The sequence below is a fragment of the Ptychodera flava genome, chromosome 15, assembly GCF_041260155.1.
Source record: "Ptychodera flava strain L36383 chromosome 15, AS_Pfla_20210202, whole genome shotgun sequence".
Lineage (NCBI taxonomy): Eukaryota > Metazoa > Hemichordata > Enteropneusta > Ptychoderidae > Ptychodera > Ptychodera flava.
Genome location: NC_091942.1, coordinates 21,031,769 through 21,050,119, shown reverse-complemented (window position 1 = coordinate 21,050,119; position 18,351 = coordinate 21,031,769). Strand labels below are relative to the sequence as shown.

General features: G+C 39.4%; 1 protein-coding gene across 26 annotated transcripts in view; it reads right to left on the bottom strand.

Moving 5' to 3' along the window:
* Nucleotides 1-17,753, bottom strand: part of LOC139151507 (fibropellin-1-like) — a 68,546-nt gene extending 50,793 nt beyond the window's left edge. For 17 of the 26 annotated variants that reach the window (XM_070724368.1, XM_070724379.1, XM_070724374.1 and 14 more), the window contains exon 1: nt 17,251-17,752. In XM_070724368.1, the coding sequence (XP_070580469.1) occupies nt 17,251-17,314 (64 nt within the window). In that variant the 5' untranslated portion in view covers nt 17,315-17,752. Of the gene's footprint in view, nt 1-17,250 lie in introns of all 26 variants that reach the window. The other 9 variants (XM_070724384.1, XM_070724386.1, XM_070724387.1 and 6 more) reach the window with 2 other exon arrangements.
* Between the last annotated feature and the right edge of the window lie 598 nt (nt 17,754-18,351).

Sequence of the window (18,351 nt, the reverse complement as noted above, 5' to 3'; positions counted from 1 at the left end):
TGTTGAGCAAGATATAATATGTTGAAAAGAACAGAACGCTCAAAAAATTAGTATTTTTATCAGCTTTCGATTCCTGTATGCATTAACGCCATTTTCTCCGAAATGCAATTGTCCTTGAAATTACTAATGTGCGTATAGGCACACCAGGAGACAAATCTCCTTTTTTCGTTTCAGGGGGCGCTGTCAAATTCCTTTGGACCGAGGAAATAGAAGGATCTTTGGGCACAATGTGTCATAAACACATTTTCTAAAAAAAGAGAGTGTTGTGGCCTTGGGTTCGCTGAGAGATGGTACAAAAGCGGGTGGCTGTCACGTGGTCACGTGCACAATGCCAATATTGACAAGGAGTCTACGACCGCGGGTCTTTACGAAATCTGTCCCCAGACATTAAAGTCTTTTTTTTCATAACATAAAGGAGTGGCTGCGAAGAATGTTACAGGAGCAAGAGACAATACTATTTGTCTATTTGCACATCGACTTCCACTGCATTGTATAATCGGTGTCTACAAATTTTCGGCCAAGCCTACCTGAATGTCGTTAACCCTATTTGGAGACATTTTTTAACGTTCGATATGCACGAACAGGAAACACATTCAGTGTGAATGCGGGCTCGAGGTGGTCAGAAAATTGGGTTTGTGGGGATAGAAAACAAAGCTGTTCGCATGAAAGGGTGTTCGCTGACAGTTTCTTGGCACCAAGCAGGGTGGGTAATTTTCTCCCTCATCAACTGTTTAGGCCATTGCTATACTCTTTGGCTAAGCGGATAACTCTGAAAACCCGATGGTTGAACAAGGGTAGGATATAATTATTCTTGGCGTGATGTTTAGGTACAGGAAAAATTATCATTGTAGTGGGGTCCATTGGGATGGCGAGAGGGCAATTGGGATTATAGGCCGGGAACGGTGGGAAGGTTTCATGATTGGTAATTAGGGATTGGAAACCAGGGTGAGAGAGGGGAAATTTAAATAATCGTGCGGCGAACGTCTTTAACTTTCCAATCCACATTTTAATTTTATTGAAACTTTCGTAGTACAGTATCATGACGGTAAAACACCGTAGATTATATCTTCTGCAGTGGTAGGGCTGCCCCTGGTTCCAGTAAGTTTCTCCGAGACATATGAGGCTCTTCCGCTCTCTTGCACATATGAAAGTCTCTGATTTTCATTGGTTAGACACACCTGAAGACCGCCGGACCACGTCTCCGTCATGCAACAATAGGAACCCTCTGACATTTTGAATAATCAACTGGATCCCTTATGATTGTGTTGATCTGTAAAATTCTTTGGGTTGGTCGAGTCTTCTCCAGTCTCGCCAAAACGATAATACGAAATAGTTTCGCACTTGTGAGTTATACCTCTACGAGGCTAATTCCTACTATATATGTAGTTTTGTCGAGGTGTCGACTACATTTGATTTCATCTCTGCCAAGATTTGAATCCTCTCGCCGGTATCAGCAGTTCGATTTCTGAAACTCCGCTTGTTTACCAGTTTTTCCTGTCAGGCAGTGCATTCAACTGAAACTGCCCACAGCTAGGCAGTCTGGTTTATTGAGAGTATACTGACAGGATGAATACTGCTGAAGCTGAACTATTTTAACAACTTTTTTTGAAGTGTTCACCGTCACGCCCTCATGGCTTGGCCTTTCACATCCACGCTGTCTGCCAACTTCTAAAGTCAGTCAAGAGTACTGTTTACATTAGCCGAGCACAAAACGCCGGTTACTTTTTCCAGTTGTTACCAATCCAATGTAAATGTTTTCGTCATATATGAAAGTTGTGATCTCAGTCACAGAAAGGTATTTTCTATGCTGACTTTCCTCGTTTGTGAGTTTAATGCCCGGTCGCAAGGCTTTAAGGTCAACCATGCCGATTACTTTGGGTGTACGCACATTCCAATCATATTTGAGGACATTTCAAAGTTGACCCCCGAAGCGTTTCTCTGTCTTCCATTTGTCCACAATCTCACAATTTTTGTAGTTTTAAATTTGCAAATTATGAATAAAATGCGGTATCAAATTGCACATTTGTACCCGTACCATGTTTTAATACTGTAACAGCTGTTGCGCGGAGAATAGAACGTTGCCGTCTGTATGTGGTTGCATTGCACTTTTCTTCATGCTCTGATAATATTTTTGTAAAGAAGTCACCTATAAGTAGACAAACCAGTCACATCGGTTGAAACGATAATAAAACTGTGTCCTATGTCGTGGCTTGATTCACAACTCTATGATTTACAGCAAAAAGGCAATAAACGAATGTTGTTTAGAGGGACACGGGCTTGTTTGTGTCGCGATTTCTTTTCTTACCGAACTGACTGGGCACCTTTTGAATGCGGTGTAGGCTAGGAGTCAAAGTTCGAACTCGATGATTCTTTTGGTAACATTACACGAAATGCCACGGGTGTGCCAACAGTTTTACCGTGACAACTGTCTTTATTCGGTTGCCTGCATGTACATGTAACGTTGTGCATCGAAATGTCGTAATAATGTATTGCGTGTTAACATCGTTCTACTCTCAGCTCCGCCTAGTTTGGCTTGACTTCAAAGCTAAGATAGACCAATACACCCTGAGGACAGTTATGAATCCATAAGACCATGGGCCGCACTATGTGCTACCTCCATTACACCCTGAGGACAGTTATGAATCTATCAGACCATGGGTCGCACTATGTGTGCTACCTCCATGATAAAACTCAATATTGGGTCAGATGTTTGACTGACTCGAATAAGTCGAGCGAGTGGATGCAAGCTAGTTCCATATAGTCAATGCAAAAACTTTGTTTCGAATGAAATACTTTCTAAAAACGTACCTACACAGTGAATTATGAGTTTAAAACTGAAGATATCGCTGTTACAGGCAAGCTTTATTCCATGCTAAGAACGAACGACCACAAATTACCGTCTGTGAACTAATTCATTAAGAGCTTGGAGGCAAGAAAGGTATAATGCGAGAGCAAGGGTTGACAATGGTGATCAACGACAAAATCAAACAGAAATTTACCAATAAACAAACAGTCACGACAATTGCGGTGAACGCGCCGAAGTACGGAAAAGGATGGTATCCGCTGAGTATTAAAAGTGTTCTTTAGAAAGTTACCTGGTAGGGCTGATATTACACACACACACAAAAACACTTGACCAGACCGCCCAGTTTGAACCATTATCAGTCATTTGTGTGAATAATTTTCGGCTTGACGAGAGACAACATTGCAGACACCTCCATCGTCAGTATATCGCTGAATTACATCCGATGCTGCCTATCGATCTCCGAACAAACCATTACATTTTACTGCTTAACTATCTGTGATGTAGTAACGTCCTTTACGATCCTTCCGAATTTGAAAAACCACAGAAGCACCCGCCACACAGAATCCCCGCCATGGTCGGATGCCATTTTTCATGTTGATTTTCAACTCTAAATAGTTTCCCGGGTAATACTAGTATCTGGCACCTGACTTTGTACAGTAACCGTCTCGCGTATTGTCAGTCACTTACCAGACTCACAATGCATTTTAATGTTTGGCAGTAAAACATGCAGACGTTGGATCGTCTATATTGGCCCTTGTTCGGCTGAACACTTTGACTTTATGAGATCTGAGTCGTGTGTCAAGGGAAGTTTTTAGAAACACGTGTCCTTAAAACACAGAAAATTTAGGGCAAAACGGTAGGGAAGTAATTTTTGTTTGTTTGCATCATATTTGTCAAGTTTGAATTGTTTAAGGAGTCATTTACATCGTTCAGCATTTTGAAAATGCTGTGAGAGTCATCGACCAGATGAATCGTCAGCCCCGATTGTCTGATATTGCAGAAACATTTACACAATGAGTTAATGGTGCTGTAGCAAGGAGCACTCCTTGGCTCAATAAACGGTCGAGTACACCTTGCCTTATCACATTAAACGGACAGTTGCTGTAACTTTTGATGGTTTTTTTCATGATTTTTTGTTTTTTCGTCAATTCCAATTTCTTGTTCTACTCTCCGAAGCATATTTAAACACACGCTATTTATTTTGTCAATACAGCGTCTATACGTTTAAATTGCAATGTTATCGTTTACATATGAATTCTAGTCCGGACCAAAATTCACTTGTCAACAATAACATGTACAGGCTGAGTTGACAATGCTGAATACGGTGTATCTCAATGCTTTGGGGAATAGAGCAAGAAGCTGTAGTTGATATATACAAAACAAAAATATTGAGAAAAATCATCAAAAATTACATCGACATTACTTAATTTCATAACTGATTATGAAAAATTATTCATTTCACTAGAGTTAGAAAGATGCCAAATACGACGGATTTTTGTAGTCTAATACCAGCGTAACGATGCATTCTTTGCCAGAGTTGTGTGAAAGTTGTCATTGTGTTAATAGACTCGGGTCTTCACCTTTTCAGAATGCGCAATGCCTCGCAACCATGCTGCGTGTCTCTAGGATAAAACCCGCGACTACAACAACATCGATCCCTGACTGGGGTTTTCAACTCAGAAAAATGAAGACTGTTTCGTTACAACATTAAATGCCTTCTAACCGCCTACCATAAACAGTTTCACTCCTGTCTACAGTGTTTCTTTTGTAACCAGTTGAAATAATGTGAGAGTCCTTGAATGTTTTACAGGGGACTATCACTTGTTGAATTCTCACATTATAATTGATTGCAATAGTATGTGTCTGTGGAATGCATTTGTACCACACCTTGTCTTCTCTATTCATCTACTCACTATAACTTTTTTTACGACAAAATAACAATTGCTGGGTAACTTTAAAAAACACTTCACAATGAAAACAGGGAGGACAGGTTACTGGCGCATGTAACACTAGCTCAGTAATAATTGAGAAGAGACTCGCTATGACTTGTCACTTCGAGTGAGCTGAAATTAAACGGGTCGCAATTTCTGCTGTACAGGAGTTGCTTGGCATGGGTAGGCCACAGGCGAAATGACACAGATAAAGTGTTAAAATTCTTAAACTCTGCCTTTTGCTTTCTGGGTTTGTCAAGTTTTGAAGTAATGGTATTTCAGCAATACAGGAACAATTTCAGTAATCTAAAAGGTAACGTGATCAGCTTTGATAATCTTTTTGGTGAAGGCAAAGACAGTGCAACTTTCACTTTGCCAGGTTTAAACTTTCTTCTTCACATTGGTCGTAGAGTCACCATGTCTGTAAACATATCTCTACTTTGGTTGATATCGCAACAGGAATAGTTGAAATAAACCGAATTTGTAAATGAATCAGTTCCTTGTCTTGGTTAGACTATTGAAAAGGTAAGTGACTCCATGGTTAGATCAACGTAAAGATTTATGGAGTATGTACAGGGAACTGCACAACACGTTCTTATGGCACAGACCCAACATTATGCGTATTGCAAATTGCTTTGGAATGTCCTATGTAGGTCTTTGGAGAGCTGGTCAGACTGGTGACATGCATATTTCTTCTCGCATTCCAATCTTTGACAAATTTGGGGGTATTTTTCATGGCATGTAAACTTTATATATAAATTTCTATCACGTTTGCAAATATCTACTTTTGCGACGACCTTCATGTGGATATTTTGAAAATTAGTATGGCTACAGTTGTTTTAGTGATTATTTCGATGTCTTGGAGATACCAGTGCGTAGAAAAATAATCAATCAAAATTATGCTGGTATAAAAATTCGCATTTCAACTTATTTTGAAGGGCCTCTTCATTTAATTCTCGACTTATTCGCATTTATCACGTGTTCAGGGTTGGCTAACAAACGCGTTCCTGCAACACGATCATGAACTTTTCCAATGTGATGTTGCAAAGGCGGGGATGAACCAATGTCACCATGGTGAAACCAGTCCTAGGCCTTTCCTTGAAGTCGCAGTCAGTCAAAGTCACAAGAACCGATCGATCCATGTACAGGTCACGTGTCAAAAAATGTCCTCGTGAAACAGATGATCGTACACAGTAGTATTGAATTTGCCATGACAGAGTAAAAGAAGTGTTTGTTCGTTTAGTTCTGACGAAAAAGGGTTACTTGTCAATGACCATCACATAGGTTTACTCTTGAAGTTTAATGTGGACAAGTCTACAGTTTGTAGTACAATATTTGCTGCTCTACTCCCAAAACCAAACAAAGGCACGGACCCTGAGGCACCAACATTTCGGTTTGTCGAGAAAGCTACTCATACTAGAGTTTGTGACGTTACCGTTACAAGTGGACAACAAGTATTCAAAACGTTATTCGATGACAGTAACATTTAAATGCACCTTTTCTAAAGTGATTTTACCGCACTTGAAAGTGGCGTCAGTGTCACCGGTTTACACAAAGGAAAGACAGATGAAGTTACATCTATGGCCGAGAAAAATAACAACAGACTCGAATCGGGTCTACAATTTCAAATTAATGAAAACAGACATAAAAGTGGTCTCTGTATGATAAGACGACACAGCAATACGTTTCAATATGTCATATTTTAATATTAAATGAAACTGTTTCATGTTATTTGCCTGCATTTTTCACGCTGTGAGAAAAGATGGCTTGTTCATTGTCGTCTTGTTAGATTTTATTCAGACCAAAGTAAAATAACTGACTCAAACAACCAGTTCATCAGACCCCAGCAAGTTGAACTCATCAGTAGGCGTTTTTTCCCCATTACATTGACAGATTTGCCTTCCACACGAGAAAGTACTTCTTCACAAAAATCCACACGAGAAAGTACTTCTTCGCAAAAATGCCCAAGTGTGCAAAAGGTGATGGAGATACAAACACGATTCCATCTTGAATGTAGATTTCTCTCAGAGACAATGACTGGTCAGTACACCTGTCTATAAATAAGTATTTCTGTAACATGGTATCAACCTCCGGAAGAACAAAGAACACCTACGACCCACGCATTACCACAGAATTTAAAGAACTCTTGTCTTGATTGGAAATTATAAGTTCTGCCTTTCTCAAAGTCTCCGGTGAACTGTTATGAAGGGCGTGATTAGTTTGACAAGCATCACCAAAACACAGTACATTTTGGCATTTAAGTACCTAAAACAAAATCTGGTATTACGAGGCCTGTTAGATAGTGATCATCAAAGCTGAAAGACACTGAACACGATTGGAACTAATTTGGGACAATTGGATCTTAATATTTTTTCAAATTTCTCAAAAGTGTAAGGTGCCCTATAGCTGAATGTTGCAGTATTACAAACAACTCATAAAAACGAGCATGTAACTTAAAAAGAACAGTGGATGTGAGTTACATTTGCAGATTAACTCGACACTACTTTACCATCCAATTATCCCAAATTAGTTCCAATCGCGTTATAGCAGGCAGAGTTCCAAAGAAAGGTTTAGAGCAATGCATTGATATTATTTTTTATAATGTAATCAATGCTCTCCAATGATCATAATGGAAAAATTCGTGTGCAATTCATGTTCTTGTGAATGTAAATGTAATCAACACAGAGTGTCTCGCTTTGTCCACTTAAAACAGTGCAATTCGTCATGGACGCAAAGGATTCAGTGAAATCTAGCGACAGAGGAAGACTATAAAATTGATTCAGCCACAATACAAACACCCACGCCTCTACTGACTTATAGTCGACGATTCACTGCCATCTCACCCAAACGCAGAATGTAAGGTCACCATGGGTTCGTGAGCAGGATTGCCCCGAAAAGGAGTATTGTTTCTTAATTTGTCAACTTGAAATACGAACGGCCAGGACCCAGTAGTTTCTCTTACTGACAAGGGAAAACAAGCCCAAGGTGTGTCAACGAACGGCGAAAATACTTGAATTTACTTTTGGTGAAGTTGCCACGATATGAAATGGGTACACTGGAAGTTGTTAGTTCTCGCTTAAGGTAGAGTGTGCCTCGGGGACAGATATTCAAACTCTCAATCTTTTACAATGCTTTTCTGGCCTACCACTAGTGGTGACTCATTTTAAAGCTCTTGGTATAAGAATTGTTTTTACAGTCTTGGTTTTATTGTTGATTTCGAAAGAAAAGAGTTGAAAGATTCTTTGCTTGAGCAAAAGTTCAAGTTTTTCACTTTCGGGGCACATACTACCTCAAGTTGATAATTGCATACATTTTATCAGTGATAAATACAACGTCAACTCAACAGAAAACGGTTGAAGCATTAAACATTGTCGGATCCATTTGCTTCCAGTTCTGCGTGTGGGGTCTATGTATTACCGTACTAACTCTGTCATCGTCGGCACCTGAAAGGCACAGCTACAGTCACCCCGACCATATTGTTAACCTCCCTGCTCCGACCAACACATTTCAGTAAGGTGTGAGGACAGAAAATATTTCTTCATTTTATGAGAAGAAGTACATTGTATACGGTATGCTAGATAGCGATTTAAACTCAGTAAAGCGGAAATTCTTCTACGCCAATAGACAAGGAAGAAGCACATTAGAGGAATGCTTGCACCACACCTATGTCCAATTCAAAATCTAAAAAGGACGACATGCCGTGGCGATCTTTGATTCGGGACGTGACTAAGGGGTCTCTTGGGAGACGGTGAATACTTGAATTGTGCGTTATTCAGTCACAGGAGAGTGTATCTCTCACATAAAAGGAATTGTTCGCTAAACGGTCCGTTGATTCTATCACGTCAATGAATGATATTTAAACCTATAGATCCCTCGACGCCATTCACTTATGGACAAAAAATGCGTGCGTATTCGAGAGATATCGAAATAATGGCTTCATACAGAACATTTAGTGTAACAGAGTATCTTTGGGTCGAAGTTCGTTAAGAGATCTTAAAGATCAAACCAACAGAAGTTATTTTTGACAAACTGGTCAGAAAATCGTGACATTTCCAAGATTTGGAATTCTATTTTCTAACGTAATATTATGCTTAAGTCTTACAGTAAGCGCCACAATTTTCTGATGCATGTTCCGTAGCGTCATAAGGAACATTAATCGAACGGCATTTACCTTTGAAAGACAATAGCCGAATGGTTTTACCGTATCGCAGTCTGTGTTAGGGTCAAGGTGGCATGCGCCTCGAAATTGAAAGACTTTAACTTTTGCCTAATTACTTCCCCAGGGAAACTTTGGACCTTTCTCTTTGAAATCAAAAATAAGAATCGGGCAAATTTTAGCACTATTGACACAAATTGCCCTGGTATTTTACATTCGAAATGGCCGCCACCCCTGTGTTAACTCCATAGTGAATAATTAGATTTTCGATTTTCACACAGCAAGACAGTGAAGCTTTATTTACTCAATGAACTTCACAATGAGCCCTCACAATTGGTAGCTCGAATAGTGTTGTAAAAATTCAAGTCAAATATCTGTCCCCGAGGCGCATTCTACATTTCAAGCTTAAAATGAGGTTACATTTATGAAATCAACGAATAATTTTTTTATCTGGATCATATAATATTAAAAATGACCAGATAGGCCACAGGAATATGATTTCTTCGAAATCGTTGTGCAGTTGTGTATTTTTGTACATTTTGGTCACCGACTTTAGTTTCTGATTTTTTATACTTGGTGTCATCGGGAAATTTACGTTGTACAGTATGTTCTAGCAGCATTGGAGAGAGAGAGAGAGAGAGAGAGAGAGAGAGAGAGAGAGAGAGAGAGAGAGAGAGAGAGAGTCAGAGACACACAGACAGACAGAGGGCAATCAACGATACGGTAGGCTGTGAAGTTTAAGGGGTATTACTATAGACAGTAGATGCTTCAACAAAAGAGAAAAAACCTTTGGAAGAAACGGTTATGATTTTGGTTTATTCACTTGATTTCTGGATAATAAAATAGGCTAACATTAAGGTGGTGTTGCAAATAAGTAGCTTATTTTTTGCAAAGATTCTTTCAACTTTCATCAGTTTGTTAACCAGAGATTAACATATTGGTAGGGTTCACCTTTTTAGCATGGCAAGCAGTTATAAGTTGGGTGAGGAAAATAAATGCATGCAATTCTATGCAAATCATCGATTTCCTGAAATTTTCATGTTATGTTATAATAAAACAACAATTTTGTTTGGCAGTGAAGTTCTTTGAATAAGAGTCATTTCGATTAAATCATTTTTGAATCGTGTAATAAGCTTATGTGAGTCTTTCAGCTCCTTCCAATGCAAAACAAAAATGTAATTTTTTTTCTACATATACTTTAGTTGCAAATGAGATATCAAATTTTATAAAGTAATATTAAGTTTTTGACTTAAATAACTTTATTTATCATTAATACCAAAACTGAGGTTTTCTACTCTAAATGTGTTCCTTCTTCATCCTTTGAGTAAATTGTTGCTACCACTGTAAACTTTAAATTCTCTCCTTTTTGACAATATATATTATGCGGGGGGTTTTCAGGTCATCTTTGATAAGAAATATTGCTTTGAATAAAAACGTTGTTGGTCAAGTGCAATGTCATTCTAAGATGAAAAACAGGGAGCCTGTGAACAATATTAAGGAAATAGGCCTATGCGCTCGCAAGTGAAAGACTTCAACTTTTGTTCAAACTTTCCTCAATGAAACTTTCGACCATTCTCTTACCAAAGCGAGAATAAAAACCAGGGGTCAGCGTGCAAAATTTGGTACTAGAGAGACACATTACCTAAGATTTGCCGATATTTGAAATTCAAAATGGCTCTGAAATTCAAATTGTTAACTCTATGGGGAAAAATAAAATTTTCGGTTTTCGAAAAACTAAGACGGTGAAAATTTTTCATTCATCAAGAGCTTTAAAATGAGCCTCCACAATTGGTAGATCAGAAAGAATTGCAAAAATTTGAAAGCCCGAATTTCAGTCCCCGAGGTGCGTTCTACCTTATCGTAGTTTTTTTACATGAACAATGCTAACAAAAGTCTCGGTACATGAATGATACTGTAAATTAATCACGAGGTCGACACGTTAAAAGTACTCGTAAACTGGCGGGTTCAAGGTCTTGCAACATTGAGGTTGCTTTGAATAAATTTCTGTGTGATGACCTACATCTTAAAATTCGTTTCTGATTTCAAATGACGTCCCATTTTTCCTCCTATAGAGACTGTAAAGTGTACTTTTATTCGGGCTACATGCATATTGTTAAGACATTGTTTTGAAATTTAAAATTAATTGGGTGATCGGGTGTAATGAGAGACTTTGAACCAATAGAGTGCAATAGAACAATGTTTACGTATCATGTCAGACAACAACAGTAGATAGTTTGTGGTGTAAACTACCTCTTCATCGTGGTCGCTACCATAATTTATGATAATCTCTCATTTATGTGCATTGCGAATTTAGCTAAACGAAGGACAACGATTTAACCCAGTAATTTGTTTTGAAACAAGCGTTCATGTTTGCCAATAAAACCTGCGATAGTCCGTTTTCTATCAGTCAGTCAATGTAGGTCTACTCGCATTTTTTAAAACCATGTCATTGAATATTTCAAATTCTACAAAATTGCCGATGCTTGTCGTACTTTTTAAAACCATGTCATTGAATATTTCAAATTCTACAAAATTGCCGATGCTTGTCGTACTTGGGGAGACAGAAAAGAGTAAAACAGTGTCCTCTGCTGAGGCAATACATGTGACCTGGATTTTCTTAAACTCAAACCCTTGAAGGCTTTTTTTTTCAGATTGTTTCCATCTACAATGGAAGCTTTTACATAACATCTCGAGCCCTACCCTTTGACCTATTGTGAAACTGTTGCGAAAGTGATGGTATGCCCTCAAACATTCAAAGCAACTGTTATGTATCTGTTTCTGTAACACTGAACATTCCGTTACAAAATTTTGCCAGTAGAGTGCTCACAGTATAGAATTCAGTACCAGTCAGCACAGTGGTACAAATCTGGGTATTTTTGTCTTGGCAGGTTTTAAGAAACACAAATGCAGGAAACAACTGGATCAGGTACAATACACTATTATGTCGAATGCTCAACACACTGTGATCTTTGTTGTAACTGAAAAATCGATTAAGTTACCGGGAAGCTTTACCTGGCGCTATTTGACAAATTGTGTGCGATGAGCCGGTGCTGCAAGATACAATTAGTCGTTATTTGTTTAGCACAAAATTGAATTTTTGGTTTCTGTAATGAGCACGCCTACTAGGTAAACATTACTCAGGATTGAGTGTAAATAAGTAAGTTTAAGTAAGATGTACGTTTAAATAAATGACCTTCTTCGCAAAACCACTGAATATTCAGAGGTGCTCCCCTTGTTTCTTTTCCAGGGCACCGGCGATCCATGCCACTGATACGCTATCTGACTCCGCCACGGTGAAATACACCGAAAAAATCCGAAAGCACTGAATCATTTCATACATACGTTTGACATTTGACATTTCTTTGCCTGCCGTGAAAATAAATGAATACAATATTATCGTGCAAACTTATTTTGAACACAATCTATATCACTGTTAGGAGATGTGTTACTTCAAGGAACAATTATTTTATAATTATTTGATGATATGCCATTATTTTGTTTGTGCCAACAAGACTTTTATTTGTCTCCAAAGAATACGCTGGAGTTCAAGCGTCCCAGTCAACACAACACATTGTGGATGATATTTTATGTTATTGTTTATAGATGAATTCTATTCCGAACGACAGTAACATCAGATATTACTCACATACACGTTGTGTTGAAAATTGTAGAGTAATTGTTTCTGCATATTTTTTTTTTTTTTTGGGGGGGGTAATAAACTACATCTTACAGAATCAACGACAATCATGGTGGAAAATACATCGAAATCTACAGTTTAAGAAGATTGTTATTAGTCGATAACACTGCGTGATACCCGCAAGTAAGTAGCAGACCACATCCATTCTGATTCATCGTTGTTTGAAAGTCACGCTGTGCCCTGTTCAAATAGACATTCATTATCAATATGTTTGAACAACGAGATGAACCACCTGTTGAGTCGACGTCATCACTGCGCAAGTCCGTTAGATCTCTTACAAAAACAAGCCCAGAATCACGCTGAGTCTTGAAACGGGGATTGAAATTTTTTTCTAACTGCCGCCATTTTGTTCATGACGTCCGTTGTCTGTCTTGTGATTCGATAGCAACGATACTATTCTTGGGGAGAAAGTAACGTCAAGTACTTGACCGAAATATTTCAAGTTACAATCGTCTGATTTGAAAACAATCAAAATGGTTGCTCCGTTCTCGAAAGTTCGGCCATGCCCCACAAATTATTGCCGATGAAGTTGACAGTAAGTGGACGATTTAAGTTGATTTATAAGACAACACTTCCTATTGGTGGAGAGGTTGGTTTATTTGCCTGCCATGCCGCTTCAAGATATCTTTTGTTACTGTTATTAAATCATGGAAACTCTGAATTTATGTTTTTTTATCCCAGCGTGTTCGTCACATGAGAATAACTTCGTCAAAATTTGAGCAAAACTGTCCCACTCTACAAGAAGCAACGCAACCATGTAGCTATGTTTTAACACGGTCCCTCTACAAAACACGGTCCCTCCACAAAACAACTCTACTCCAAAGAGAATGTCTATAACTGAGAATCACCTCAGCTGAATAACATTCCGCTATTTTCGTGGATTGGACCTAGTTATCGACGACACTGACTGTATCTCATTTGTATTCCAAATGGTTTGGCAACCTCGTTGTCAGTTCGGTCGAGATGTCGACTGTGTTTCACTTCGTGCACCAAACAGGTATGCTTAAGGTCATGAACGTTCAAAGATCAATCGGTACGACATAGAAACCAAACCAGAATGAATTTTGAGAAATTTGAACTCACTTTTTAAACTATTAAATTGGATAAAATAATGAGAACTGACTGCTATATTGCACTGTCCAAATATAGAGTTCGTTTCATTCGGTAGGTCAACGTCAATCGTGTTAAAACTTGAGTAATGAATACAGCTACGGGGCCCATTGAACTCAATAAAGGTATTGTCAGGTTCGCCTTTTGTACTCAGGTATGTCTGCGGGGTAACCAGTACCTTTAAGAAAGGCGCAGAATCAACGTTGATAAAATCCCGACCAAAGCACGCCTTCTGTAGCTTTATATGAGACAGCTTGTCCAAAACTGTTGCAATACAAAGTGTATGTGCAAATGTACAGAGGAAACTACGACACTGTCAAGTTCACTAGTGATAATTGATCAAATTCTTGTAACATAGAGCACACCGCACAAATTCATGGGTCTTGGCAACAAATCAAGTTTCTGTCGCTATGAAATTTACTTCTCCTTTCTGTAAGTGTTGCTGTTGTGCAGCTAGATTCGGTCTCAGTCGAGCAAGCCAAAATAAACAGGGACTCGGGTTCGGCCAATTTCAGTCGTCTTCTTAAAATTGCAGAAATTGAACAAAAAAAACGCGCACTTTTTTCCAGAAACAACTCCCGAACGCTGATATGTACACAGTGTCGCAACGGATATGTTAAGTTACACAACCAAGAGGCCTGTAACTCCAACGGGTCAAGGTCTCTCGCTGTTGGTAGGCGAGTTTGATTGTGCCTTCACTGGACAGGGAGTGCTACATAATAGGTGGGGCTTTTGTTGAGGATTTTCGATCGAAGGCTGCGAACCTTAGCATTCACCTAGCAGCAAATTGCGTAATACGATATCTTTAGCCATAGTATAGTTCAAGCACAGACAATATGGAGGTAATTCGAACCTATCTGAGTGGTGAATATAATAGCAACAAGATTCCACTTTGTTTCAAACGACGTTATACAGTCATTTGTCATCTTGTCGTTGAGGTCTAGTATGTTTTTTAGGGACATAGTGCAAATTTATGACATTGATGAGTACAAAGCCTTTAGTTTTTTCCATGGATAGAACACCAAGGGTGGCCACAACTGAATTTGGCTAACAAAAACGTCGCAGATGCCTCTAAATTTACATTTACGAAGGTATTCAATGCTAAAGGTTAAACAGATCGATAAATCTTGAGTTTTTGATGGTTTGTTGACGCAGCCCTCAACGCCATCGGAAGCTGTTGCTCGACGGTCAGTGAAAACGGGATTTCTCTGCCAAGTACTCCCGGACATTGCTCTCTTTCAGCAGGTACGAAGCGTGCTCCACAAACCAGCTGAAAACACAGTCCGACAACTGAAAGGTTTAAAACCTGCTGAAAGCTGACAAAAACCCGTTTGACGACATTTGGCCCACGCGTATACGTTGCAATATTTACAGAGAACACTGCCCGCATACTCTTTAAATACACTTGTGTCGATCTGCGAAGCCACATCAAATGTGATGACGTTTCTCAGTACAAGTTCATGCAGCATAAGCCGTAGTTTAAGCTGATTGCACAGGTGAAAGTGCATTCCTCAGTTTCAACCACCGTAGTATGAGAGTGTTTGCCTATGGGTGGGGTTTAATGGATTTTAATGGTTGCCGACGAGTTTTTACAACATCCAAAATATGTTGGTGCAAATAAAAACTTTAACGGCGATCCCGTTCGACCGACCCTTGATATTTCACCTGGGTGGAAACTTCCCCAAGGTTGAATAATTGTCTTTGGTGTGATTTGTTTTCGTTGAACCATCGAAACTGTTAACGGTAGATTAGGTGCAATTGATTTCCATGTCACAGAGAGTGTCCTTTCGATGACGTTCAATTAGCCAAGAACAGTACATTGTTGGTTCGTCGCATGAGTCAAACTTCGTTACCTCGACGATTATTTTAATTGTTTAATCGTCACAGCGCTGTCGATGTTTCGAACTTTCTCCGTTGTATTTTTCAGCAAACCAGTTTGACAGCTTATTTCGTCGAGCGCTGAAACGCTTTGCTAATATTTCCACGACTGGGAAGTTGAATTTTTGGGGGTTTCCTTCGGTAAATCACTCGTAAACTGCTTTTCTTCAATTTACTACAGGGGACCGTAGGCTGGCTTGTGAGGAATACTATTGCCATTTTCCAAATCGAATCATCGCACTGTCGTTTCAGACAAATGGCTTAGAGAAGAAAGCAGTATTGTTTTACGGCCTTTGTGACTGTGAGGCAGGACCTGCTGTGTTAAACAGCTGATGATGGTACCTCAAAGAATACGGGTAGCCTTCACGCCAAGCAAAAGAGTATGTACTTCAAGTAAAACTTTTAAAAAACGCTGACTGGCGACATGATATGGGCGCTTGGATAGTTCGTTAATATATTCATGTATTTGCTTTCGGGGATCATTAGGTTTCAACGGCTACACGTCAAATATTCCATTAACTGAAAGACAAAACAAAAGGGAATTCCTTGGGTTCTAAGCCCCCCTGAAGGGCTGGCTCATGCAATATCCTTGGGGAGGGGTTGAGGTAAGAAATTTAATTTTGTGATGATATGATGAGCTTTTTTCATCCAGCTTCTCGTCAGGTTATCATCTCGGGGAGGAACCTGACAGATTTTCTTTTAATTTCTCCACCACAGTGCCAACGTGTGTCTTGTATTTTCCCGCTTGTAAACTTTGACTGGAACGTTTCAAAGTCGTCAATAAATAATTGTTTCACGAAAGTCTTCTGCATCCCTCTCTATAGGCATCAAGGGGTCTTCCCTTACTCAGAGGGTACATATGTAAGTATGTTATGTGGCGCTTTTAGTATGAAAGAAGTCGGTCTGTAAATTAAAGACAAAGCTCAACCCCTATCCAGTCATCAAGAACCAATGCAACTTTTCGCAACCATCAATAGTCTGTGAATAATGAAGTTTTGGTTATGTTGAAGTCACCGTGTACTGTCAATGGCTACCATTTACCGGGTTAGTTTCAAGTACGGGTCTCTGGTAAATAGATATCTATTAGTTTTATCATGTGATATCTTATTTGTTTTCCTTTCCCTCAGGGAAGCCTTTCCTTTCACAGTTTGTTGTCACGTTATGGTCATTTAACCAAACAAAATAACTTAACAAACCGGAGTGACAAGATTTCGACTGATCGTGATATCCTTTCTTGTCCTTTTTTGAGGCGGGGGGGGGGGGGTGATGTCGTCCACTCACTGACCTCTGTTCAATTCTCCTCTTTTATGCATAATACGTGAGGGCGTGTACTCATATCCGATGAGGAATCACCATGGCGACAGAGAATCAATGTGTTTCAAGGGGCAAAAACTGCAAAAAAAGTAAAATTGATGTTGTCCTACGCACAGTCCTGCGGTGTGCCAATCATCGATTTTTCTCAACGACTGGAACTCCAGGTTGGCCATAGAACCATTGCCTCGGGACAGGGTGTGTATGGGAGTAGGCAAAATTGTTGCTATGACCAACCTTTGCATACATCTGAAACCTCCAACCAGCAATGCTTTGGTTTCATTTCAAATGACTTTTATATAGAGCTTTGCTATAGTGTTTCATAGAGAGGCCGAATACAAAGCATAAATGTTGTACTTACTTGTTTGAGCAGACACCAGGTAATGGAGGCAGGTAACAATCACTAGGTATAGCATATTATCCATGCTGGCACTACTCCAGTTCTGTTAGTCAGAAGAGGCTGAAAATAAAACGACAACTCGGACTTCCACTTTCTCAATTTTATACGGCTCTATCAGTATTGTTTACGCTCGGCGTTGAGTAGCTTCAGCGGTGTCCCGATAAGGAAGTATTCAGCCGACGACGAAACGATTAAATACAGAAGTTGGTGGCTTTAACGGCACACTGTCAGACTTGGGACATCTGCTGGTCCGTGAATCCCCGTCCGTGTAATACGGTAGGCGCAGACGCAAAATACGATATCGGTGGAATGTGATATACCCGTCCCGCTCCGAACCACTCTCACTGATATCACCGTTCACCAAACTATGAGTAACATTGCACAGTCCGTCCAACAATGATACAGCACGGGACTTGTGAACCGGTGACTCAGATATCCCCTTTTGTAATGACTTGGGCACTCACTGAGTCTGTCAGCTTAGGTTCAGGTATTCTTCGAGAAATTTGCATATGAATAAGGGACAGGTCTCCGCGCGTTTGAGAAGAAAGGAAAGTGAGTCTAAATGCGAGTTTGTTGTACCTTAAGACCCCCTAGGTGATCGTTAATTATCTTGGCACCTTCTTTACAAAAAGAGACTTCACGCTCTGGTATCCTGAGTATCGTATTGTATATTCTTCTAAACGAGAATGGCGCAATCCAAATATTGTACGCGTTACAAACAGATCCTTGTTTAAAGAGATAGAACTTCACTTCATATTAAATTTGATCAAAATCTTTTTGATCAAAATCCGTCTTTACCTAGGCAACACTGCCTTGTTACAAAAATCGATACATTTTTCACGCGTGACACATTTTTATGTCCGACGTTTGGGTGTGGTGCATTGACTCTTTCAATTTTAGACCGCTTTCTAATTTCATGATGAACGCAGTTATATCATAGCAGTGCACGATTTCGAAAGACTTTTGGCACCTCTTTCCTTCGGAATATCTCTCATATAAAGTTGTTTGTTCTCTAAAAGTTGTGCAAGTCGTTTTATTATATAAAGTTGCTTGTTTCGTAAT